Genomic DNA, 26,380 nt, shown 5'->3' with positions numbered 1-26,380 from the left:
ATCTGTGTTTGAAGTGTGTGTGTGTGTGTAAAGGGGATACTCTAACCACCTACTTTCCACATCAAAGACAAAGGGTTGGGTAGATAACAGCATCCTTAGATGTAGAAACAGTTCCTGGAGAGCAGCATCTCCAGAGATGAGACCCAAGTCCCTCAGCTCAGCTCCTGCAGAGCAGCCAGTCTCTCCCTTGACTACTGTGAAACCAAGGACACTGGGGACTTGAATTTAGGTAGTAACTGTAATTAAACCCCAAAAGTCTCGTTAAGAAAATGCAGAAGTAGACACAAGAAACACAAACTTGGTGCAGAACCGTAACACTAAGCTGCTTCCTATGTGCCTGATACAGGTCAAAGTCTCTTTCAGAGGGGAGGAAGACTCAGCCACACTGACCCTCTGTGCTGACACCTGAGGTTAGATTTGGACTCCCACTCCAGGACAGAGGAAACTCTGGACGGGAGGCGGCTCATCCTCCTGCTACACAGAAAAGTCTACTGTTTGACAATAATTTAAATGTCACCGTCAAATCTCTCTTTTCTTCAGCCCACTGTCTCTACCAAATCACGTTTGTGACCAGCCGAAAAGGAAAAGACCACCCAAGCAACTGCAGACACTTGGTGCTGCATAGGCAGGTTGCACCTAAGAAGCCTTTAACCTGGGTTAAGGTTAAGTAAGCCTCAACGGTCAGTACTGGACCTTCTGCTCCTCTTTCACTACCTTCCCACAGAGGGCTAGAGGTTTAAAGAATGGAAGGTGCAGACCCTGCAAAATTGGGCCTGTGACTGCTTTGTGCCACTTCCCATCTTGCAACACTAAGCCACCTTCACTCCAGCAATGCCTGCCAAGCATACGCACTGTCCCCAGAGGCACAGAGGGTGGCATGTGGAGTGACACAGCAGGCTGTGGCTGTGACTCTGCTCCTGCAGTTTCAGCACGGTAAAAGGTTATCCTCAGCTTCTGGCCCAGCTGCCAGCAGACCCTCACCACTGCTGTGAGGACCCTGCTGATATACTATCCACCTGCTGTAACTGCAGCTCAGCTTATTTATTTGCTCTGTCTTTGGCAGGCTGTCTCCCATCCAGAGGCATCTCCCAAGGAAAGGCAGTAACAGCCCCAAGTCACTGCTAGCAGGCATGGGGAGCTCTGACTACCCACTGAGCAACTCCTCCCAAACCATTCAATGCTAAACATCACCTTTAGCAAACAGACAGCACTTCTGTGCTACCTAGCACAGCTCCAGAAAGAAGCTGGCAGGAAAAACAATCAATCACGTGCTGAACTTCAACTTACGGCAGTGCCCACGTGGACTCCACACCATACAGCAGTTGGATCCAGCACTGAAGGCTCCAAGGAGCAGGACCAGATACACAGCTTCTGGAAGGTGAAATAGGAAAGGTCTGCTCCTAAACATCAAATCCCCTTTCTTCACTCACAGCTGACAATGAAGCAAGATGTTAAAACTAAAGGGATCTATTTAAACAAATCCCATTCTCTCTCACATCCCTCTCACTGAAAGAAAGTCTCCAGGATATTGTAGAAGAACCAAGACAAAGGCTGAGGTCCCAGCCGTACTTTTCCCTGCTTTGCACAACAGAAAGTAACAAGTGAAAAGGCAGGTCTGAAGGAATGCTTGTTACCAAGTTGCCTGGCCAGAAAACAGAGGTAGTAACTTAAAACATACACACTCACAGAAGACAGCAGGAACATGACTAAAAGCTATTTCAAAATTCCCAGTCTCATTTGCCAATTGAGATGCTACACATGGCAAGTCATTTCTCTGTCTCTGCATGGGAGATGGGACAGAAGTCTGGTACACAATGCAAAGAAACGCTCCTCAGGCAGGAATCAAAAAGCCAATGCTTGGGAAGTGCCTGGATAACACGAAGTGCAGATCACTGCTACCGAAGTCTAGCTTGCAGCGTCTTCTTTCATACTATGGCAGAAAACCCCACTCATACAAGAAGGGAAGAACGTGCAAGTATAGCCATCCTGCTACCAACTTTGTGGTGGATAAACTCACTGCAAACTTAAAAACCCAAACTTATGTTTGCTGTACCCATGATTCCCAGAATCTGAACTCAAACAGAGGTGCTTTTTGATGAGCTGCTGACAGCTAATTAGTTCAAGGTTTGGGTTTTGTCTGAAAAACTCAATATCCCCAGCATGAAGAGCAACAATGTTTTCATTGGATCAGCAAAACAGGGCAAATGCAGCTTTTATTTTTCACCCTAACCCTAGATGGGGGAGGTATGGCTCATGCTCGGAGCCACACGGCTGGGAATGAGTTTTGCTCTGTAGCTGTGTAACATCATCCAATTCACAGTTGGAGGTTTTCCAGTTAATAGAACAGCCATATGGGGCATTAAAAAACAAAACCAAAACCCAAAAGCATTTCCTTCCTTTGCCACCTCCAGTCTCAAAAATGCCTCCAAAAAATGCCAGCCCAAAAGTAAAACAGCAGTCAGTGGTACTCCTGAAATTCAAGAGCATCTTTTTTTTCTTACAAGCTTTTTAATCAATGCAAGTGTTAGCAGCACCTTTGATCAGTGTGCTAAGGGCAGAAGACAAATAACAATGGATTGGACACACTAATTAGTGTCTTCAGTAAACACTAGGATCTCTTTGGGAACAAGGCTCCTAGCACACTTGCTTCCCCTCCTGACACCACCCACACCCACCATCAAAACACACTGTTTATTCACAAAACAAGCTTGCTTTGCAAGAAAACTGAGACCACATGCGTCCCATGGTCTAGGAGGAGGCACACAGCAAAGCCCTTGAGAATCACCCAACAACTGCGATCCAGAAAGGCAACATTTAGCCCAGATTCTATTTAGACACCTAATTCCCATGGTTATCGATTAAAATAACACCCCCTTAATTTTAACAGAAATTAAAGATCCTTTTGATGTGAAGATCCAGGTTTCTGTAGACTTAATGGAGATGGCCCATATCATGCTTCTGCTGTGTTGGCTCAGCTCCTGTCTTAACTCTAGCTGCTTTAATACCTGTGCCCCCCAGCCTTAATATGCTGCTGCTTACCTCCACACTCCACCTCACTTCTGTCAGCATCCTTATTCTTGCTTTTGCTGCATGCAGCCTTTGCTCCTGCGGATTTCCCAAATCCTTACTCTATCCTAAGTCACCTCCAATAGCTCCCTAATGCACTGTACATTCAATTTCAAATTGCCTTCCTGGACTGCAGTAAGCAGCAAGGACTGTCTCAAGCATATCCTTATCCCATGCTACACTTCTTTGATTTTGTCCTCCTCACTCTGCTCCTCCGGCTCAGCTCTAGAATTTACTGCCCCTCCAGGGCTAATAAAGCCCAAATTCACTGATTTTAAGGCACAGAATAAGTCTCATCTGTTTACTTAGTCTTGGAATACCACAGGACAGCGAGGCTAATTTATTAAGAAAGCTTCACTTGAGCTGCTCTAATCTCCATGTTACTATGGTTTTGGGGGGTACAGAATGTGAGACCAACTCAAGGAGCTACAGGCAGGTGCGTTTTATACAGTAACACTGGAAAGCAGCACAGCTTCATTTTCACTTCTCTCGTTTACCTGAGATTTTCACTTCAATAGGTCTTTTATGCATGGGCAAAATCCATTTAAAGCTACATTTTTTCACCTAATGGCATCTGCTCTAATTTTTGCCAGGGACACCTGCCTGTGCCTTACCCCCCCAACCCCAGTGCACCTCCTCACCAGTCCAAAGAATTGCGGGAGCACTCTTATCAGTAGTGGGATGTGGTGAGGCCACGGTGATGGGACAACTGCCATCTCTGGCAGCAACAAGACCTTTTGACAGGCAGATGCAAATTCGAAAATATCTTCACTCAGGAGACTGTTTCATGCCCACTTCACTACCTTCATAGCCTTGAAGCCAAAATCTCAAGCATCCAGGCAAAAAAGTAACAGACTTGGGAAGAAAAATGCACCTAACTAGGAGATGAGAAAAGCCATAGGGAACTGTGGAATTCACTGCTATTTCTGTTGCACAGGCTGTAAGTGTAAGTGAACTTCAAGAGCAACTGGACAAGCCCAGGGCACGCATCCCCCATGCAGGTGGCTCCTGGAAGCGGGTTATGGAGCAGCATGGAGTCTGACTGCCCTCAGCCTGCTTCTTGTGCCTCACTGACCACTATGCATAGACAATGGTAGTCTCAGTTTAATCATCCAACTCCTGGAGACAAATTAAACATAGTTTGCAGAGGTGGAGCAAACTAGTGCTAGCAGACAAAAAGCCAGGACCATGAAGCCCTCTGAAACTGAAAATGAAGGAAGGTCTGCACCCAGGGAAGATATGCTGCTTTGCAGGAATGCAGTAAAATGTTTTAGGTCACTGAGCAATGGATGGGCACTGGAGTCAGAATTCCTGGGGTCTATTCTCACCCTTCTGCTAACTTGTTTTATAACCCCAAAGGCATTGCTGTAGTAAGAGTATTTGTTTAACCCATGCTTAACTTGATTGCTGCTACTACTTACAAACCAAGCACCTCCAAGGAAGCTAAGCACCTAATAATGGGCCGTGGGATCCAATTACAGAAGAGACCAGATTTCCGTTTGATACATAATTCTCACCAATGTGGGCAGCGAAGCAAAGTTTGGAGAGACAGGAAGTATATTTTACCAGACCAGGTGACAGCTGGGAAACAAGAAGTAAATCCTTAAGTGTAAGTAGTCACACTGGTCAGAACAAGATCCACCAAGCATGAACATTATGTATGTGTGTTTTCCAGCTGCCTCAGCTGATCAAATAATAGGTGTTATCTCTCCCTATAAACCTCTTACCCTCTGGCACCTGTGAGAAGCTCTTCACAGCTTACCCAGAACTACTGCAAATAGTTTCCTGCAATGCTACTTCTTGCATAGTCTACAATACAGTGTGCTTGCCCACCACCAGTACCAGAACAGCATGCTTTTACAGAGGACATAAAAGATATACATTGACATAAATTGAAAGCACAGTAAAACATCCTTACACTTGTGTTGCTGGAATGCGAGTTTTTATGTAAAGTGTGGAGGGGAAATATTGAATACACACACCCCTCTACAACAAAGACATGCCCGAGATGAACAGAAAGCTGAGGCAACCAACAGCTGAGGACAGCAAAGCATTAATCAATGCTGAAGACACTTTGGCAGCATGGCCAGCATAGTTTGTAGCTCACTTCTTGTATGCCACCCCCCTTTTCAGTCCCCCCAGCATGCAGTTTATAACTCTGCAGAGGGAAAGCTTTCTCTAACAAGTATTATTCTTTTGATGATCAGTCTGATTGAATTAGGGCATCCATATGTTGTTAGCTGATGACTAACAAGATACAGGTGGTCTTTCATCGCAAGGGTAATTGGTCTCTGCAGCAATGACTAATACAGCAAAGTTGTCCCAGTTGTCTTCTTTTTTCCCCCCAATGTTATTGCTTTCCAACTCTAATAAGCAGTATCACTGTCTTGTACAAACAGTTACAGCAGGAATGGTTTGTCCAACACTGAGGATAGGAACATACAGAAAACCACAGGGAAAAAGCAAGGTAAACAGAGGCAGACAGTGAGGAAAGAATTGGTGCACACTGCATCTTGCTGTTCTACCTGTTTGAACTCTTGAATTTCTGCGATTACTTTGATCTGCTGCCTCTGGCCAGATCCTGCACCTTGTAACAGAGGCAATCTTGTTTAGCCACAGTGAAGTACTCTGAGGTATTAAGTCAAAGAGCAATGTGACATTTTGTTAACATCCATCCGAGAAACTATTTAAATCCTCACATTTTAATTGGTCAATGAAGGGCCAAATTTGGACAGCCTCCTCCAGACAAAAATCCCTATTATTGAAATCAAAAGGGGGCTTACCAAGAGCAGGCCTCCTTCCAAGGAAAAGCCAAATACCTTAGTAGCAGCACAGTTAATGAAATAGCTGTACCTTGGCAAAAGGGAATTTGAAAAAGGACTCTCAGAGCGCGTTCAAAAGAGCAAAGTTCAAAGGAGCAATTTAGGGACCAAACTCCAAACTCTGAGAAGGCAAAGACAGCAGGATTTGTCCAAAGCCAAGGCGACAGCCAAGGGCCACGGTGCTCACACCTGTTCCCTCCCCGGCCCTGCTCTGGGTGCTTTGGCTGCCAGAGCCACCAGCAATGGCCAGAGGGGACCTACCCACAGTGCAGACACTTCATCCCTTCCCTGAGCCCCCAGCCCTGCAAACTGCCTCCCATGAAACAGAGGTCAGAAAGCCTTGAGTTTACTCCCAGGGTGAACCAAATCCTATACGTGAAAGGGGAACATCACTTTTGCCCTGTACTTTCTTAAGACCGAGCTTCTGAGATGCACCTTATGGCAAATTTCACCTCTCTCCAACTCAGTTTAGGTCCTTCACTCGGTGTTTTCCTTGTAGGTTTGGAAGACACAGCTGACTGACAGCTGGGAAGCGACAGGTTAGTCCATGGGGAAACACCTTGGCACCCGGCTTTCCTGCCAGCAAAGCTGACAGGGCTCGAAAATACGTAGGCAGATCTGCAGTGGGTTAAATGTTAAACCCCCAGCACCCAGTGACAAGTCTGCCAGATGAGGTGACTCAGTTTGTCACAGAGCCCCTGTGCACGCTGCCTGCCCCCTGAGGCCACGCACCACACCAGGGAAGGGCTCCCACTCCACTGCCTCGTCTAATGGCTTATAAGGTGACCAAGCAGCACATCAAGGAATTTTATGTTTGTTTTGCAAGGTACCCACCACTTGTGGCCACACTTTTTCCTCCAGGCTGGTCCACTGGGGCAGTCAGACATTTGTAGTTATTGAGACCGCAACAGTGCCTCCGCAGCAGCTCTGCCGCGGGGCCTCACAAAACGGGTATTGCTGGGCCGTCTTACACCTTTGATTCATGTCACAGCTACTCCTCTGCGGTTAACACTATTAAATTTTTAATTACTCAGGTTCATATATTGGACCTGTCACATCGGTCAAGCACCTGTTGGGTGTCTCATACCAGTTATGCACGCAGCCTTGAGGGAAGCCTTGCCCAGGGCCTGATCCACCATCGCTCCTCGATGTCCCTCACAGCCTGTGGAAAAAGCTCTTCCCACCCTGTTCCCCACAGCCCTGAAGCAGCTCTGCTCTTCTGGCTGCTCCGCCAGGGAGTGACCTGCACCGAGCCACCAGCACACAGCAAAGCAGTCACGATAAAAATGCAACTTAACAGCAGCTTTGGCAGCTGAGCACTGCCAGGCCCCAAGTATCAACAGGCCCATATGTTTGTGCCGTGGCACTACGCAAAAAAAAAAAAAAAAAAAAAAAAAAAAAAAAAAAAAATCAGTTGAGCACCTCACCCGGCCACAGGAGAAGCAGTTGTGAAAGCAGGAGTTTTTGTGACAGTTTTGTGTTCTCTTTTACAGTCATATAAACACCTGGTCCCACGGATAACTGGGGAGGCATGGAGCCGGCTGGCCAGCTTTCCTTGCAGCTCACAACACGGCAGACATCACCAAAAGCGGCAGGGGCAGGGGTCTGAAGCCCTGCCGGCAAATGGCAGGATGTGTGTGTCAGGATATACAATAAACCAGTAACTATTTGCAACTTTAAGGCAGCACTTACCTTTCAACACTACCTCAGGTCACTGCCCTTTGCTGCAAGGTTGCAGTGGTACAGCATAATTCATGAAAGCCATCTCTTGCTCACTTGGCTGAGTATGAGTGGGATAATAATTTCTGACAAGTCCCAAAATATCCTCCATACCAAATCCTTTGTTTCGGTAGGAGAAGAGGACAACATAAGCCTCAGTATCAGGCAACAAGGCTTTCACCACTACTTTGAGGCTAGTGCCCTGATTCATGCTGGCGAAGGAGCACATCTTGTGCCTTGTCCCACCATGAGAAGGCACATGCTAAACACAGCTCCAACTTTCCCCAGTGCCAGCTTGTGAACTGGGACCTTCTGGTCCGTCTGGAGGCTCCTTATGTGCAATGAGCTGGGGAGTCTCAGTTGAATTCCCAGAACTGGCAAGACTGACAGCACATGCCAGCTCACTCCCACCTGCGCCATCAAGGCGGTACAATACAGCCTTCAGCTCTTGACATGAGCAACTCAGCACTTTCCAATCTATTTAATTAATTTTATGAACCTTATGACTAATATGTACTGTCCTCTACATATCTGCCATTTGAATGACACGGGCACTGCTTTAAAGAAGGTGCCCCACGAGTCCTGTACCTCGCTAGGCTCTCCTGGTTGACAACTGTTTTAAATACACTACAGAAAGAAAACAACAAGCTCAAAAAATGAAGTGATTTTTACAATACCCCTGAGTCAGCAAGTCCCAATTAAGACAAAAATCAGCTGCAGAGTACACAGAGTAACATGGAAACAGCTCCCACCCTCAATATGCTCTCACACAAAGTCATTTGTGTTGGACCCAAGCTTTATTTACTTAGTTCATAACAAAAAAGCTATTAGCAGAAGGTTAAGGTAACTGGAACAATTGCTGTATAGTAATGGAGCCCACAGCGGTTACGACTTTGTGCATATATACATTTAATTGAATAAATACATCAATTCAGCTACCGCCTTTCACAACTCAGCCTTCTTGCCTGCAGTGGGGAAGGTTATTCCCATTAACTGATTATTGTTACTGCTCTATACACCCTACACACTTGTTTATGTTTCCGTTTAATTTTCCAGGATATTATGAGTAGCACTGTAAAAGGAAACATGTATAACCAAGCCAGTCCTGCTGACACACAGCAAATGAGAACACAGATCTCTCCCCAAAGGGGAATAATTATAAAAGGCTGCAGGTTATCAATGGATCAGTGGGTTAGGCCAACGCAGTTAATACCAGTATATCTGCATGAAGCCATGCGATTTAATCTGATCACGGTTAGCCCATGGGGAAGACAACCCAGTGAATCTGATGCAAAGACACCTTCCAATAATGAACAGGTATCACAGCACCCACACTGGCAACAGCACTACTCTTAGTTTAGTGTTAATACTGTATCTTTCTGAACCCCTTGGAGACTGTGGCAGAAAGGAAAGGCTCCTTAAAATCACCTGTAGGAGGATGCATTTACCGAACAAAATGATTACAAAATTCTGTCAAGTTTTTAGGCTAAAAATATTACATACATATTGAACTGCATATACCAGCAAGTAGAAAAGCAACTGTCTGGAAAAGCAAGTGCTCACACTTCACAAGTGCATGTACCCACACGGAGGGGGACAAACTCATCAAGCAGCTTGTGCGTATTGAGCGGGCACACGGACAAAATACGACGGATATGAAGCCAACTAAGATCCACTGTAAAAGACCTAGTAGAAGCAGGCTTTAAAAGGAAAAGGGTTAAGGAAGGCACAAGGCTAGCAGTGCCTTAAGTGGGTGAGCTCAGAGAAGCATGTTCCAGCAAGAAGGGCTAATGTGAATAAAGTACCTATGTTGCTTGCACACCACAAGTAAACACACAAGGAAGGAGTACGGCCAAGTGGGAAAGGCTGTAAAGAGTGAAAAGATAAGCAGCCAGGATGGGCAGAACTGTACAGACCTCCCAAGTGCCCTAAAGACCTTTCAATCAACATGCGTCAACAGAGGGTCTCAAGAGGCCCATGATATGACCTGTATGCTAGAAACAATTATTCCACTTGCTATGGTTTAGAATTGTAGGTTCAACCATACACTTAGAGAAATTAAGAGAACATTGGAAAGGGTATGATAGAGCAAAATGCACTCATCTGTGCAAGACTTTTCAGCAGTTGGAGACAAAACTAGCAAGCAGCTACTGGAAACCTAAGTGAATTTCTTGGAGTAGGGGGATGGAATAAAAAAATATCATCACTGAATAAAAAAAAAATTCTACAGAATTGGGGACAGAAACAATGCCCATCTCAACATATTTTTGTGGGTACCCAAGGCCCTCACTAACTTTACACAGAATCTACCACGCTGTAGATACCAAGCTATGTACAGAGAACAGATTTCCAGCCTGACAGCCAAACATCTGCAAAATTTGCTTTCAGCTCTAAATTACTCGTGTTTTTCAGAATTACATGGTGTGCCCCTGTTGTGGTTCAATCCCAGACAGTAATTAAGTACCATGCAGCCACTCACTTGCTCACTCTCTACCCCCAGCCCAAGAGGGATGGGGAGGACAATCAGGAAGGAACGTAAAACTTAAGGTCTGAGATAAGAACAATTTAATTATTTAAATAACCCCCCCCCAATAATAATAATAACAGTTATAATGAAAAGGAGGGAGAGGGGGAGAGGAATGAAATCCAAACGGAAGGGAGAAAAGAAAATAAGTGATGCACAATACAACTTGCTCACCACCCGCTGACTGACGCCCAACCAGTCCCTGAGCAGCAATCGGCTGGCCCCTGCCAAACCTCCCAGTTTATATATCAAGCGTGACATCCCATGGTATGGAAAATCCCTTTGGCTAGTTCAGGTCAGCTGTGTCTCTTTCCAGGTCCTTGTGCCCCTCCACCCTGCTCACTTGCAGGGCCTGAGAAACTGAAAAGTCCTTGACTTAGTATAAACATTACCCAGCAACAACTAAAAGCATCAGCATGTTATCAACACTGTTCTCACATCAAATCCAAAACACAGGCCTGCACCAGCTACTAAGAAGAAAATGTACTCTATTATCCTAGCTGAAACCAGGACAGCCTCCCAGGAAAAAGAGTTCTAAAAGCTTTGAAAAACAGGGAGACATTTGCTATCATGAAATGTGCTGTCACTGACCGCTCATTCTACAGTCCTTCAAATACAGTAATTTACATACAAGAACACTGGTTAGACAGTAGGGGTACATCCTGTGGATGGTTAAGGTTTTCAACTGATTTCTATGGCTTTTCCTTTAATGGCATTGAAGACATTTTTGCTTGTTTATTAAATCCAAAACCTCGTTTCCTTTTTTAATTTTTTCTTTAAGTACTCATTACTTATATTAGAGTTAATCAATATCAGATACACAGTAGATGAATGACTTCAAAATTCACAGCAATTGCTTAGCTTACCAACATGAGCTTCCTAATAGAAATCCAAGTTCTGTTTCTTTGAGTCAACGTTTTGTATGTGGTAATACAAAGCCCAATGATTTCAGCATCTTATGCTGATAACTTACTATTAACTCACCACCATAAATACTAACTCTCAGATTTCATTCTTGTCAGTCAAGAAAATGTTTCTGCTTCTCCAAAACACAATGGCTGCTGTCATTTTGACTGATGTAAGCTACCATAAGTGATTTTTCAAATGGACAAATTTATCCCTGGAGACAGCAAGAATCCAACTAGGGCATGTTTGTCTTCCTCTGCAGCAAATCTTGAGTTGGTGCTTAAAGCAAGCACGAAAGCACCAGAAGCAAGAGCGAGTGTTTCTCTATGACTGTCATCACAAAAGAAAAAGTGCTTCCACACATATGACACAGAATAACCCCACACTACTGCAAAGGTCAAAGTCAGCAGTAACAATGCTCGGTCCTGTCCCCCTTACTGTGTTAGTCCCATCTGGGCAGATGTAGGAAGAGAACAACATCCTGTTGAGTTCTCCTCCCACACCAAGGGTAACAGCTGGAACAACCGTATGATAAACCAAAATACACACAGAAAAAGACAGACAGAAGCCTGGGAGATGAGACAGAAGAAAGCAGCTAAACAGACACATCCAGCAGTGCTGGGTTTTCTATTTTTCCGTTCCTCTGCCCTGCCACAAAGCTGGCCAAGAACAGCTCTATGCCCCTGAGCACACTATGTTCAGGCACACCTTTGCACCATGAATAACTCAGGAGTGCTCATCACTCCTCATCACCTACTCCTTGACTCAAGACTTGCCCCTTGTTACAGCAGTTTCTGCAAGTCAGCAAGGAGTCTGAAATGGTGGGCCCTGAACCTGTGTGTGTGTCTATGAAGTTAAACACTGAGACAGCTTCAGCAAACTTAAAGAGAATTGCCAACACATTAAAGACCAACACAGCATTCTTCGGAATAAGCCCCACAATCTGGCAGTGCTCCCTCCAACATCAATATCAATTTCCTCCATCAATAGGAGACAGAATAATAGCAACTTCCTCTATATAATGCAGTCCTTAATTGTCCCAGATCAAATACTGGCTCCCAGAGGCTATTCATTCTGCTCTATAGGTAACCATGCCCTAGACAAGCTGCAACAACTTTTATCAGCAAATGTTAAATGCTGCAGGAAGCCCAGAAGGCACGTACGGTGACTGCTAATAACATTAATCTACCACATCACTGCACCGGCTCTAACTAAACACGCAAACCACTGCTGAGAGCAACGTGGGTACTCCAGTGACCAGAAAACACTTGCAAGCTCTTGCTCATCTGAGAGGCAGTAAATCCATACAGCTACTGTCAGATCAGTTTTCCTCCCACCCTGTATCAGCTCCATGACGCCTCTGATCCCCCTCCTAATTACAAAGTCTTCATTGATTTCAACAGAACTCAGCAAGACCTAGCAGAAAACGAACTAAAGAGGGAAATGTCAAGTGAGTCATTAGCAGGTAGAGAAAAGAACTGTGTAGTAAGCAGTCTTCAACATACTTTTCCTCCCTTAAAATTGAGGGAATCCTTTGACATTAGCGAAGCTGCAGCAATAATGAGCCCTGCACAGTCTGCAGGAGTGAGGAATTCCTTCACTCAAAGGAGTTACTTATGCCAAATGCCAATAAATACACAGGTAAAATTAACCTGCTTGTTTGGAAACCTCTAGATGAGAGTTCAGATCTTAAATACAAGAGCAGACCCGAACAGAGAGAAGCAAGCAAAGCAGCACCAAAACAGAAGATTTTTCCCAACTTCAAAGAGCTAAGGGAATTCCTTTATTTTTTCACCTTTTGGCTGCTATTGCAATGTTACGACCGCTGTGTCGAGCAGGTGCTCAGATGCTGAATGGGAGGAGAATATATTTCCCATCATTAGCAGGAGCAGGTATGGTCCCGCTATCTTTCTAACTGTGTTATGGCATAAATGCATTTTCTTTTGAACATCCTTTGGTGTATACTTCCACGCATTCATCTTTTTGATTTGATTTACCCTCGCTTACCACAACACAGCCCTTTTTCCTAAGGCTGGTTACTACAGCAACAGAATCTGTTTGAGTTTGGTAGCAACACACTGCAGGCATAAAAAAAAAATAATAAAAAAAAAAATCTACTGTTAGCTCAAGAAACATGAAACTACATGTCAGCAGCCCATGCCACAGAGATATCTTCCTGTAATATCTCACCCCTGTCTCTCTAATTATGAAACTCTATGAATCCCCACCTCCTTGGTTGCGCACAAACCTGAGCGACCTCTGCCTTCAAGGGACGCACAAGAAGTGTACTGCCCGTGATCTCCTGTGTGCCTGTCACTGCAGAGAAACCACAGCGAGCCAGATTTCATGGACTTCATGGCCAGAAATATATTCCACAGATGCTATTATTTGCACTAGTGGTTAAAGCCAAAGTTTTACTTTAAATTCCATATGGTATCACATCTGCATTCTTCTGCACACACGTATTAGTTCTAATACAAAAAGAAGGTGGTTTCAGGGAGGGTTCTTGGGGTTTTGGTTTGTTGGTTTGTTTTTTAAAACTAGAGGAATCTTCCTGCATTGTCACTTCACTGCAAAGAACCTGTATTAGATATTGTAACAATTTACTCCACTTAACTTGGACAATTCAGAAGGAACGGAAAAAACCCCTCTCTGTTCACAGAGTTATTTCTATCTAATTCACTGCCTTGGGACACAAGAGGGCTTTTATTGCAGCAGGTGAACAATTACTAGCACTTAGCTGTCAGGTGAGAGACAGCTTCTTCCCCTCCAGTACAATACAGCCCAAACGTAGCAGATATGTACTCAACATTAGCAATGTACTAAAGACAGCACGAACTGGTCAATGTGATCATTTCTCAGCCGCAGCCAGCCATGACAGAAAGTTCAGCCAGGCTATTACTGCTGTTATTAATTAGTTTCTATCCTGAGAGAACAACCTATGCCAGATTTGCTCCTAATTTAAACTGAGGGAACTTACCCAAAAACGTTTTATCCGGTCACACAGTGTAGCCCCTACTGAGTGAGCGTGCTATTATGAGAAAGCAAACTGATATAAATATAGCATGGTGACAGTATACACTCTGCAGTTATTTCCTCTGCAAAACAGAGAAGAATGAAGTGGGTAAACTGTTCAGCCAGCCTTCTGCTAAGGCCACTGAAAATTGCATTGACTACAGCAACAAAAATCATCAGTTAAAGGCAAATCTAAGCAAATAATTCTCAATGTTGTAAACATAGGAATTTGACCTCCTCTGAAGTATTCACAAACCTGAAGACATGCATGTTTCTACCAGGTGCTTATCCATTTATATTCCTTCACAGAACATTTTTTTTTCCTGTAGTTTTTTCTTGTTAGCTTTTATTTTTGCGCGCCAAATTGATTGCAGGTTGATGTACGAATTAATCATCCCATATCTGAAAACCTACTTGTGATGGATAGGCTGGGACAGGGTAGATATTAAACTTCATTGCTAGTATGGCTGATTTGTTGAGTGTGCATATACACTCACTCTTCTGCAACCCATAATTCATACATAGAAATTCAGAGTATGATTGCCATAGCTAAAGCCAGTAAAGCAAATGACTCCAAAATGCTTGGTTTTTTTTAAAACTCTACATGGAGAAAGGAACATGGTTAGGAGCATATGTCTGAAGGAAAAATAACGAAGCAGCATATAGTAAGCAGAAATCATTTTCTGGCAGTATTTTCCCAGCTACAGTTGAACTGCCAACTTTAAAGTAGTTATTTTAGCATACAAGATGAATGTATCTCAGGAACAAAAAGATTCTCTCTTCTAATCCTCCTCTCATGCACCCTCCTCAATCCTCTTCTCAGATATGAAGCATTGCTTTAAAAATGCCCGTGGAACAGACTGAAAGAAGTTGCTGGGCCTCTATATAGTTATTTATAATAGATAATCTTAGAATCAATCTTAATTCCAGCTCATCATTTATGGTGTTGGCAAAGTTGCTCCAATGAATTTAGTCTCATCATTCATCTTCGGGTTGTACAGTATCTTGTATTTTATGTATCATCCTGCTTTATCCAGTGGATCCCTCACAAGCACTTAGAGAACCAAGTGAAGGTGAATAACGATCCAAAGGCAAAGCCAAATGCTGAAATACTATGATTTTATAGCCCGTTACAAGAAAACATGGACACACTTCGAACATGCAGAAGAATCTCTTTAAGTAGAGTAGCAATACATCCAAGAATGCCACAGTGTGCTATACAGTCTTTTGACCAAGCCTCTGCACTGTCCCAAGACACTGAATGCCACTCGAAGTTAGCAGGACTGTTTAGCTTTGCTGTCTATGGTCATACCCCAAGTGCATTCAGTTATGCTTGGGAACTTGACAAAAATCTCTTTGCAAAAAACCCCCAAAAACCAGTAATGGGATCATCCATTCAATTGAAAGTTACATCAAGACAGGAACAATGGGACAAGTGCAGAGTTTTGATTACTAGAAACCACACTAACAAGTGCACAAGGATCACACTAATGGTGGCATGCACTTCACTGATTTATTGCACTGGAGCCATTTGTCTAGTGACAAGTCCTGTAGAAAAAAGAATGAGCCAAGCCGGTAAGCTCTTTCAGAGAACAGCTTCATCCACAGCATCCTCTATAAACCTGCTGGAGAGGGTACTTCTGCCGAAACCCATGAGCACTTTACCCCAATAACAGAGATGTTTCATTAGGTAACTGAAGCCAAATCTCCTATCTTAACCATCTGGAAGAATTCTGCAACATGATCACGAGAATCATGAGTTCTACTTCAGGCTCACCATATCTCAAAATAGACCTCACTAGCTTCCGCATCCCATTCCGTTACAGGGATCACATTATCTAGGGTCCTGCTATAGCATGCTGGGTCACAGCACCTACTCGCTAAAATGATGGTGGTAGTGACAAGACATGAGTCTCCTCTCAGTCTCCTTATACTGCAATGATCACTCAGACACAGACAAATGTTTCAGAACAGGGAGAGAACTAGGGTATCCTGGGGGAGGTAGGGGGGGAGGAATAAATCATCGTCCCATATGCCACTTGGAAATTCTTCAGCTAAAACTCAACCATAAGCCACCAATTTAAAGCAATCTGGGGAAAAACAATAGGAGTAGCAAGCATCTTCCTCGTCATCCAGTAATAATCGCCATGGCTGTCAACCTTTACCATTGCTACAATGAAAGCAAATATCACTGTGCTTCCCTGCTGCTTACAACTGCTTGGTGTAGAGATCCATGCCAAGTTACCTTCACAAGCATAGCAGCACACAGAGAAGAGGCCTCAAGGCATCCCTCCACCGGTACCAAACAGAAAACAAGAGTGAGATGCCAGCCCACAAGGAAAGCCTTCGGTGAGGAGTTGTTCACGGAGCCTTACCTATGTACAGGGAGGAATCTTTCCGCCTCACGTGGTCATCAATGTAGGAAACTCCCAGGGGCTGGACAGGGGTAGCACCAATGCCCAGGAGGACCTGTGCTCCAATGAGCAGCAAGTACATCATGTTGGTAGCAGTCCTATTCCTGCAGATAAGGTCTGGGTCCGGTCCCTCATCGCTGGTGGACCCATTGGCAGCACACACATCCCTCCCTTCAGCCCCCCAGCGTATTTCTCCTGATTCATATTCATACTGGTGGGTTAGAAATTCAGGCAACGCGGAAAGGAGGGCACCCAAAGCCATGACTATCCCTCCACATCCTATCAAGCGTGGCCGGTGTCCTCGGGCTCCGAAGTAACTCACGAAGAGGATGAGGGCCAGGTTGCCAATCTCGAAGCTGCTAGCAATGACGCCCACGTCAGCACTCTGAAGGTTGAATCGTCGCTCCAAGGTGGTTAAAACACTCACCTACAACAGAGAAACCCACAGAAAATTACCAAAAGGAGTATGACCTGCCTTCCACCCTCTCCATATGTCCTGCTAAAGCATAAGTTTCCTTGACTTTCCCTTGGAGCCAAAAACATACACATCAAGGACATCCAAATCACAGTATAGTAGTAGTTGACGTCCAAACATAATCTGACCGTTGAAATGCAGCCATATCAGAAGGTCCTAATACCAAGTGACATTTCACAACCTACCACCTGTCTGAGCACATGCTCACTTCCAAATTCCTGCGTACACTGATGTACGTTTTGGATGCTTGCAGACACCCATGACTCCATGACTGGTTATCCCCTCTTTGGGCTCCCCTTCTATCTGAAGGGGAGCCCAGCCTTCACTCTGCAAACACCACCCCACAGAACCAAGGCACAAACCACACCAAGCTTCACTCCATGCACCCAGTCCTTCCCTAGGAATCAACTGCAGTTAGCAAGCAGCAAAAAACCTTGCAGATTCTTGGCTCATACACCAGCACAAGGCCATCAAGGCAGTCAGAGACAGCGATGCACAAACAGGCAATTTGGCTGGCATAGTAGGTCTCTATTAAAGTATATAAATAAAACACTGATCAAAGGGTTTAAACCCTCTGTGGATTGCTTAATGACACTTACAGAATATTTTTGAGAAGACAGGCCAGTTAAGATTTACATAGAAGTTTTAAGTCCACCATGAAGAAGGGAAGATTTAACAAAAAGTGGTTATTTAACACTAAGAAGAGAGAAGCACATGAATAGTCTTCAAATATTTAACACTGCTGTGAAAAGGAATGACCTGTTCTTTGTAATCAAAATAGGCAGGACAAGAAGTGACAGGTTTAAACTGCAGCAGAGGTTGCTCAGGTTAAATACAAGGTGGGGAGAAACCAGACTTTTACTGGTAAGGATTGTGCAGCTGAAATATGCTGCCTGGAGAGGCTGCAGAGGTCTTTAAAACAGCAGAGACCAGCATCTGTCAGGAAAGACACACGTATGACTGATCTTGCCATAGGGCAGGAAAATGAACTGGATCATCTCTTGAGAGCTCATCCAGTCCTGATTACATGGTGCAATGAAACACAATGTGGATTTTCTGCAACACTCATAGCACTGATGAAAGTATGAAGATGAAACATTAGGTAGCTCACTTGCTGTCATCTGTGCTCGAAGGAGAAAACTCAGCACATTCTCATGTCTATAGCAGTGTCCCCTCTTATAAAGAAAAAAAAAATAACAAAAGATATCTTCGACATGTCAGAAATGCCAAAGACTTTTACCTTGGATAAAAGACTATCTTGTTTTTCAGATTGCAGAAGATGAAAATATTTAAGGTTGTCCTAACACAGGAAAGTTTCTCTATGAAAAAAAGGGATAGAGACCTCAAAGCATATCCAGATAGCCCCTGGATAGAATAAAAATAGCCTCCCACTGGAGGCACCGAAAATCTTTACTGATCAACCTCATGAAGCAGGAGCCAGTCTGACCAACTTTAAAGTATTCTGACAGCAGCTCTTCTCTGGGGCAGTCAGCCTATGTTAGGGTACACCAGGGCACAGTTGGACAAAGAAAGCCCCGTCAGCAACTAAATAGAAAAATGGAAACAACCCACTTCTGCTTTGCATAAGCAAAAACTCCCAAACCTGACCCTGATAAATGTCCAAGTCAGATTTCCAAACTAGACTGTTCTAATGATTTCGGAAAATTCAGCCTTCATCCCATACAGGCAGTTTTCATTTTATACTACCACCGTAATCCTTCCCCTCTAAAGAGCCAAGAACTGAGCAAGGCAAGAAAAAAACCTAAAACAAACTAAAAATCAAATGCTACGACTGAAGGCAACGCAATAGCAATAATTCTTCCCCATGGCAAAGCCAAGTGACGATGTGCACGACAGAGGAAGAGGAGATCGCCACTTCATTTGAAACACCGGGTGGTGGTACCTGCTGGGATGAAACTGATCTGATTCACCAGTGGAAACAATGTCCTCTTGTGTGAGGGCACAGCACAGCCTGTCCCTGCTCCTGCAACCTCGTCTGTGCTGCTCCATGAGCAGTGCTTGAGCACACATCTAACAGCAACATCACTGTTCCCAACCATCCAGGGCGACAGAGCTGAGCAGATGGGGAGAGACATTGCTAGAAAACACTATGTTGGTATTTTCAAAGCAAGGCACACCAAGGTGGAGGGATATGGACAGCATCCCATTGACCCAGGCAGTCCCACAAGACATTCATATGACAGAGCTACATTTATCACCCACAACACTGGGCTGGTTTTATTGCAAGGTGTGATTGCAAGGGCTGATGTAGTCAGACTGGTAGGACTCCAGACTTCAACACCACACAGCAAACACCAACAAAAAAAATCTAAGAGATGCAAAGCCCCTGCTGTGGGAGCTTTCCTTCACACTACTACCTCCAGCACATTCCTAGAGGAACTCAGTTATAGCCGAGGTCCCATGAACACCAATTTTGGCGGAATGAGGAATCTCTCCAAGATGAGTATATAACTCTGAGCATGCAAAATTCTGTCTGTAGTGCCCATTTCTGAGCTGTACCTAGATAGGAAACTCATAATTACTCATTACAGCTGTTTAAACTGAGGCATAGAGAGCCAAATATTAATGAGAGAAATACAGTCAACAAAATTAATTTGTGATGGAATAATTTAGGCTGGAAGATTGAAAGCCAACAGAAGCGATTTCCCAAGGCCAACTGGTATTAACTATCTTTAGAAGTCTCTCCCACATTTTGACCTGGGTGCCAAGTTTTAGGCTTTTACCATACATACATATATATACACACACAAGTCACTAGAAAGCAGTATGGCATTTAGAAACACTCAGATGCCACACCTTACAAGGGTCAGATTTTTGGACAGCTGGATTTCAGATAAGAAACTGCACCATTTCTAAATGCAATTCACAGTGACAGAGACAGTAAATTGGTGACAAACCTGGGAACTAAACCCAGAAGTCCCAGTTCTCATTCTGCTCTTATTTCAGTGGGATTTCAGTTGTTCTCTTCCTTTTTGAAAAAGTTAAACCATTCACAATACAGAAAGAGTCTCACCATCCCCTAACTGTTTCTTGCTTTGCTTTGGTGTAGAGACTGAAACAAAGGGAGGAGGAGGACACTGAACACAAAGAAAACTCCAACCCTCCTGATAAAAGCTGGCAGCTCTCCTTCTTCCTCTGGCTGGACTGCACTGCATTTCCCAGCTTGCTCCTTCTGGCTGTAGCACTGCCACCCAGTGCTACCAGGTCTGCCTTTATTAAGTGGGGTATGGGGTGCTGGGAGGGTATGGTGAAAGAACAATCACATCAGCCTTAAGCATTCAGAGGAAAACAGCATCCAAGTACAAAGTGCTGAGACCAGCACGAGCAGAGTAGCCTCCCAATGCTGACAGTCATGGGGAGGGGGAGGGGGGAATAATATCCCAAAATAAATACAGGGCTGGGAAATAAACTGTCAACATGCAGCTTTTTAGCCAGAGAACACCAGGAACACAACTGCATTACAGCCAGGCGGCTGCAGTGCAGACAGCACAGCCTAAATTTTTGCTTTGACATTGGCTGTGACCTTAAATACACAGGCCGACTACAAAATCAGCGTTAGCGCAGCAGAGATGTTACCGGCATTTATTCAAAACAAACCTCTGCCCATGGCTAGAATCATTCTCCTACTCGCCTCTATACACCACCTTTCCGAGGCTTCCTGCATATAAGGTGTAACCCAAGTACTTGCAGTTTGTGTATGGGATGCTCCCAGTGCCCTTGTAACTGTTAGGTAAAAGGGCACCGTACTGCCCGTATTTCCTTTCACAAGCCTGCTCCCCAGCAGAGTAGCCATCACGGCTCCTAGACACTAATTCTGTCTATCAAGAGTTACATAAAATGCTGCAAAAGACACAGCAGGTCTCTGTGAAATACTGATGTCACGTGAAAAGCCTGCAAGGATGGGCGCTGAGACCAGGTAGATCATTCAAGAGTTCAGCCCACGTGGATGTTGGTTTAATAGCAGGGATGTGGGCAATGGAGTGGTGCCGCAGATGGACAACCTCATGCTAAAACACAGGGGGAAGCACCAGGAGCCCACATTATTAGCTGTGAAGCTGCTATTTCCTGGCTCCTGTCAATTTACACAGCTGTTTTGCCAGGGCTGGAAAGAATAGATTAAGAGGATATTCAGTTAAAAAAGCTTCTAACCTAAGATGAAAACAGTTACCAGGAAGCTATTACAACAGCCAGTAAAATTCAGGCAGACAAGATACAGAAGGCAGTTTGACCCCAAGAAGTTAGCGGTGTGAAACCACACAGTGGACCAGACAAGCCCAGAGAAACCAGGAGAGGACAGAGGCAGAGAGAGCGTTGCAATCATGGCAAATGCCAGTGCCCATACTGTTGGGAACAGCACTGGAGCTACAGCTTCATGCAGGTATGCAGCTGTGCCAGAGACAGCTGTACCTTGCCTGCTACTCTTATACCCTCACACCTGTCCTGCAGATTGGTCCTTAGCAAGTCACTGAGGCTCTGACCAGCAACGTACTTCAGCTGCAGCACTGTACACAGCCCTCGATCATACCAGCCTCATTGCCTTTTTCCATGTCTCGAGGCCTCACCACCCCCTTTGATAGGTACTGCCTTTTTATCTCTAACTGCATCCTCTGTCTCCAGTGGGATTTCCATTTCACCCACTGCAGGCATCTCCCACCCAGTTTTTAAGAGCAGCTCCACAAAGATTTCGCTATGGCCATAGAGGGAACAGCAGGACTGTGCCGCTTTTGTTACTCTGCAAGCTCATGCTCCTCCAGACTACGTCTACACCGTATCAGTCAACTGGACTGCTGTAAACTAAATCAGGCTGGGCCTCTGTGCACCTTGCTCGAGCAGAAAGAAGGCTCAGGATCTAGAAAGATCATGTAACCCAGCCATCTGCCTTTCTGTGAATACATTGCCTAACATACAATAACAAGAAGTAACTAAAACTTACCCCATGCTTGCACTATCTCCTCTTCTTACAGAGCCACAGAAGTCTGCACACACACATTTGTCTCTGGTGATTTCGAAGACTAACCTCAAAAGGACCTAGGCTAAACAGGCCTCCTAAATCCACACTAAAACACTCTTCAACGACTGAAAAAGGAAAATGATTTTGCATAATGCACACAGTGATAAATGACCCACATAAAAAAAGAGAAATCAATCACCACTTTAAAATTTTCCAGCCAAAGCAACTTATATTGCAACACCTGTAACTAAATCCAGGGAAGCTTTTGCTGTGCCATTCTGGACTTATTTCAATAATACATGCTCACATTCATCATTCCCGTCTGCCCCAAATCTATACATCTTGGCATTTCTGAACCAATGTAAATTTGTTTTCTCTATAGGCTGTTTATTTTATATTAACGCTCAGCAAAAATGCAACCCACAAACCTGCTTCAAACTATTGCCCCATTTTATCACTAAGAAATGAACTGAAGGCTCGGGCCACTATTACGGAGTCAGAGACACAGTGCATTGAAAATGAATATCATATTGTTCGTATCTCCAATGATCAAGTCATATTCACCCACAGAGCCTACAGATAAGTTCATTGTATTAATAATACATGGTTATATATAGAAAACACATTGACTTTATGCCTGAAGGGTCTTTTTAGAAGGCTTCTTTTTAATGTAAAATACATTTCCTCAGTTATGTAGTAAGAGATCGGACTTGAAGAGACATGTCTGCAGTGCTACGAGGTGTAAAATAATTGCCTGGCAACTATGTTCCCTAAGGAAAACAAACGCAAACCATCTCAACCATCTCCTACAGTCTCCATTAGAGAGCATGGAAACACAAGATTCCTAAGATGCAAAGCGACCACCCCAGCAAAAAAAGCCACTACTTCCACACGCCTCCACCCACTTCTTCAGATGTCACCTCATCCTCTCTTCCAGCAGCCATGGGAGATGGGGTGAGGGGCATCCCCTAGTTGGAGGCAAGTTGCCTAGTTGGAGGCAAGTTCTCCTCCCCGTAGAGCTGCTATCCATGGGCTCAGCCCCCACTGCCACCCACCCACCCTCCCAGCTGACAGCACAGCCACCAGGCTCAGGCTTCAAGCCCAAGTGAACAATGCTGGTCCTCTGGTCTGATGTTTTTTCAGCTCCGTTTTTTAAAACGCGTACAATTCCCTTGGTGTTTTGCCTACTCCTTTGCTATCAGATGATTGGGAGGAGGGCAACAAACTTAATACCCTTTGCCCAGCCCCAGGAACCAGCATTCCTTGCTGCTCCCCACCCTGCTGAAATAGTGAGGGCATCAGGACCTCCCATCTCAGGCTCCTGATCACTTCTTTCAACACCATTTGCGGGCCAATAAAGTCAGTGGAAACTTGAAAGATGTTCTCACCGCAGATGCCGACACCCATGCCGGCTTTGGGCACACCAACATAAGGGAAAGCAGAAAAGGGTGGCGATACAAACACACCCAAGCTGGCTCTGCCTCAAGGTCTGGAAATCATCTCTGCACAGACATTTGCATTCACATGACAGGGATAATAGACGCCGCAGCTGAACCACTGCTGAGAAGTAGGGTGTTATTAGCTTGGCTGTTGCGGCATGTGCCTGTGCTGTTTCTAGGCCAGCACTTGAAAATTTGCAAGTTACTGTACTGGTGCCACGAGAAGTTTGCAGCTCGGATCTATGCTTCACTGGTGTGAAAAATTCATTTTATATTCTAGTGACCAGCTCTGAGATTACTGACACAGTCCAAATTAAACACACATTCAAAGTCAGAATTATCAGGGGCCTGAGTAGAAAGGGTATTGCACTATGCAGCAAGAGAAACAGCACACCACACTCCTGGTTGAGGCAAGACATGTGTTTTTGGCAACCCCTCCTCTCTGGCACCATGCAGAAAACTTTTCTGCCATCTCTTGTACAGCACTGTGCATCTCCTCCCCACATTTCAGTAATCACAGCATCCTGTGCCACTTGCCCGCAGCCAACGTAGGGCACAAAGCACGTGTACCTGCGTAGTCCTTTGCTGGGTTACGCAGCTATGCCACAAAGACAGCAATGCTGTGCACTGCTGCACGCTGCAAACGGAGCAAAGAGCAGCCAGCACCCACAGAAGATATCCTGTTTGGTCAGGAGTTGATATACCAGTGCAAAGCCACAGTTTGTTTCAAAATAGCTTAAACAGAAAAAAAGTCACACGCCTTGGTGTTATGCAGCACATGCAGCAACAGCCAAGTTAAACGAGTGTTATTTTCCACTACTGTAGTGAAACTGGGATCCATACTGATCAAATATGCAACATCAAACCCGAAGCTCTAATCCAGGGAATTGTTCTAGCACATGCAACCGGGCTGCTATCTTCCGCATTTGCTTCCTAAGGATCCTGCACGAGACACAAGGGACTGACCCCCTTCCCTGCCTCCTCTGAGGAAGAGAAGGAGCACTGCTCCATTTCGAGAGGTGTGAACAAAAAGATCCTTGTCAGGGGTGTTACTTGCAACTACCCCCTCACATCCATCATGGAAAGCTAGCGTGAGTCACCAACAGCTCAAAATAGAGCCAGGTACAGAGCACCAGGCCACCGTGAACATCCTCGCAAAACTTGAAAGGCTTTTTCTGCCGCTCTGAAACAGATGTGCATCACCGCTGAGATCTGCTTTTTTTTTTTTTTTTTTTTTAACCTTTTGAAGTCCCAGCCTACGGTGGTATTATCACAACCGCGGACTGAGTGTCCATGCAAGGTTTCTGCCTCCAAGTCTGCTGTTCAAGATTCACCTCACTGTGTGAAGGCACACGATACTGACACTTCCGTCTCCAACAAGGTATCTACATAAACACATCCAGTGCCAGAATCCATTTGTAGTCTGCACTGCTCTTTAGTAGCACACATTTCTCATGGATATTTGAATCCCTATTTATTTTTTGCATGTTATGTATTTTCATGGAAAAAGCTCATGGATATTTGAATCCTCATTTATTTTTTTGCATGTTATGTCATTTTCACTGGCAGGAAAACAATGCACCATGAGCATGCAAAGTAGTACAGACCTCAACCCTGTAACTGCATCTTTGTGTGCTTAAAAAGCCATAGCACAGAACAGTGCTGCCGGCACATTTCAAACCCAGAAGATGAAGAATTCCATGTGGAATAAGCGTGCAGCAGCAGGGGCTTGTGAGCAGGGGCAGCCACTCAGCTCTGTCAAAGTAAACAGCCAAGGGAAAGCAGCCAGAGCATCTGACACATTCAGAGATGAATCTCCTGTTTTTCCTGTGGCTGGCAAGTAGGTGTACAAAGCCAGATAAAGATCAATTTAAACTGTATATAACAACTCAAACGTAGGCTCCTACTGCATCAAAGGCACTCTTGGCCGCATACAAGACTGGAAACAGATTCATATGTGGGTCCAGGACTCTGCAAACAGGGCACCATCACCCCGGGTTCAGTTCCAGTGGAGAACAGGAGATGAAACTCATGTCTCTAGAAGACTTAACAGAAAAAAAGCCCTTTCCTATGCACTATCAAAACACCGGAGAAGCAGGATCCCAAGCTGTCACACTGCAACACCCTCACTTTTCCACCTCCCCAGAACAATACCAGTTTGCTTTTTTATCTAATAAAATATTTCTTAACACAATGTTTTTACACCTGCAGAGGCGGCGTTCTACAATAAACAGGGCTACTCACCACAGCAGACACCGTAATGGAAGCCTGACAAGCAAACCTGTCATGTGAAGGACTTCATGTTATCTTATTTATGATCAGGAGACACAGTTGAATTCAGGGCTAAGGGTTGCATCCGAGTTATGCCACAGTGCAGATCAAGAAGAGAGACCCACAGCACAGGCTGCAGCAGCCTTCCCAGCTGCCAGGCATGAACCAGGGCAGGAGTGACACAGGCAAGACACTCTGAAGCAGCATTAATAAAAGCTTTGATGGAAGCTGAATTCAGTTTTCACGGTTGGAGGACAACGGTGATTATATAAAGGCTATATACTGAGAGAGGAGGTTTTCTGACAAGTCCTGCTGCTTTTCTCCTCATCTGCTCTGGCTCTGCTGATATCTCTCGTGCTTCACTCCCTACCCAGCAGCAAGGAGGCCTGGCTACAGCAAACGGGAACTCAGCTTAGGGAAAAGTTAGAGGCATTTCTCATCAACCAGTACATGAAATGCTTTAATTTAGTAAGCCTTGGGAAAAAGGAAGCCATTTAGAAGGGAACCAACAAAACGGCCACATTGTGTTGTCAATCCACAGCACCTTGCAACAACCCATAAAAGAAACACCAAATTACCGTAAGCATCTGCAGGTGGACTTAGGGTGTCTCTAGCACCTAACTAGCAACACCCCAAGCTTGTCCCAAAGCCACATGGGCTGCTTGCTTATCCCCATCTCACACCCTGCAGCCCACACAAGAGCTGTCCGTGTCATCCTGCTTATTTGCTAAGTAACACCCTCCCACATAGCTGTTCA

At 44.8% G+C, this 26,380-nt stretch overlaps 1 protein-coding gene across 2 annotated transcripts in view; it reads right to left on the bottom strand.

Annotated features, from left to right (window-relative positions):
- The window catches only part of SLCO3A1 (solute carrier organic anion transporter family member 3A1), a 152,716-nt gene that overhangs the window by 109,061 nt on the left and 17,275 nt on the right, over positions 1–26,380 (bottom strand). For both annotated transcript variants that reach the window (XM_055815314.1, XM_055815307.1), the window contains exon 2: positions 16,428–16,893. In XM_055815314.1, the coding sequence (XP_055671289.1) occupies positions 16,428–16,728 (301 nt within the window). In that variant the 5' untranslated portion in view covers positions 16,729–16,893. The remainder of the gene's footprint in view (positions 1–16,427; positions 16,894–26,380) is intronic.

This window comes from Falco peregrinus, chromosome 1 (assembly GCF_023634155.1).
Source record: "Falco peregrinus isolate bFalPer1 chromosome 1, bFalPer1.pri, whole genome shotgun sequence".
Classification (NCBI taxonomy): Eukaryota; Metazoa; Chordata; class Aves; order Falconiformes; family Falconidae; genus Falco; species Falco peregrinus.
This window is presented reverse-complemented; position numbering and strand designations above follow the sequence as displayed.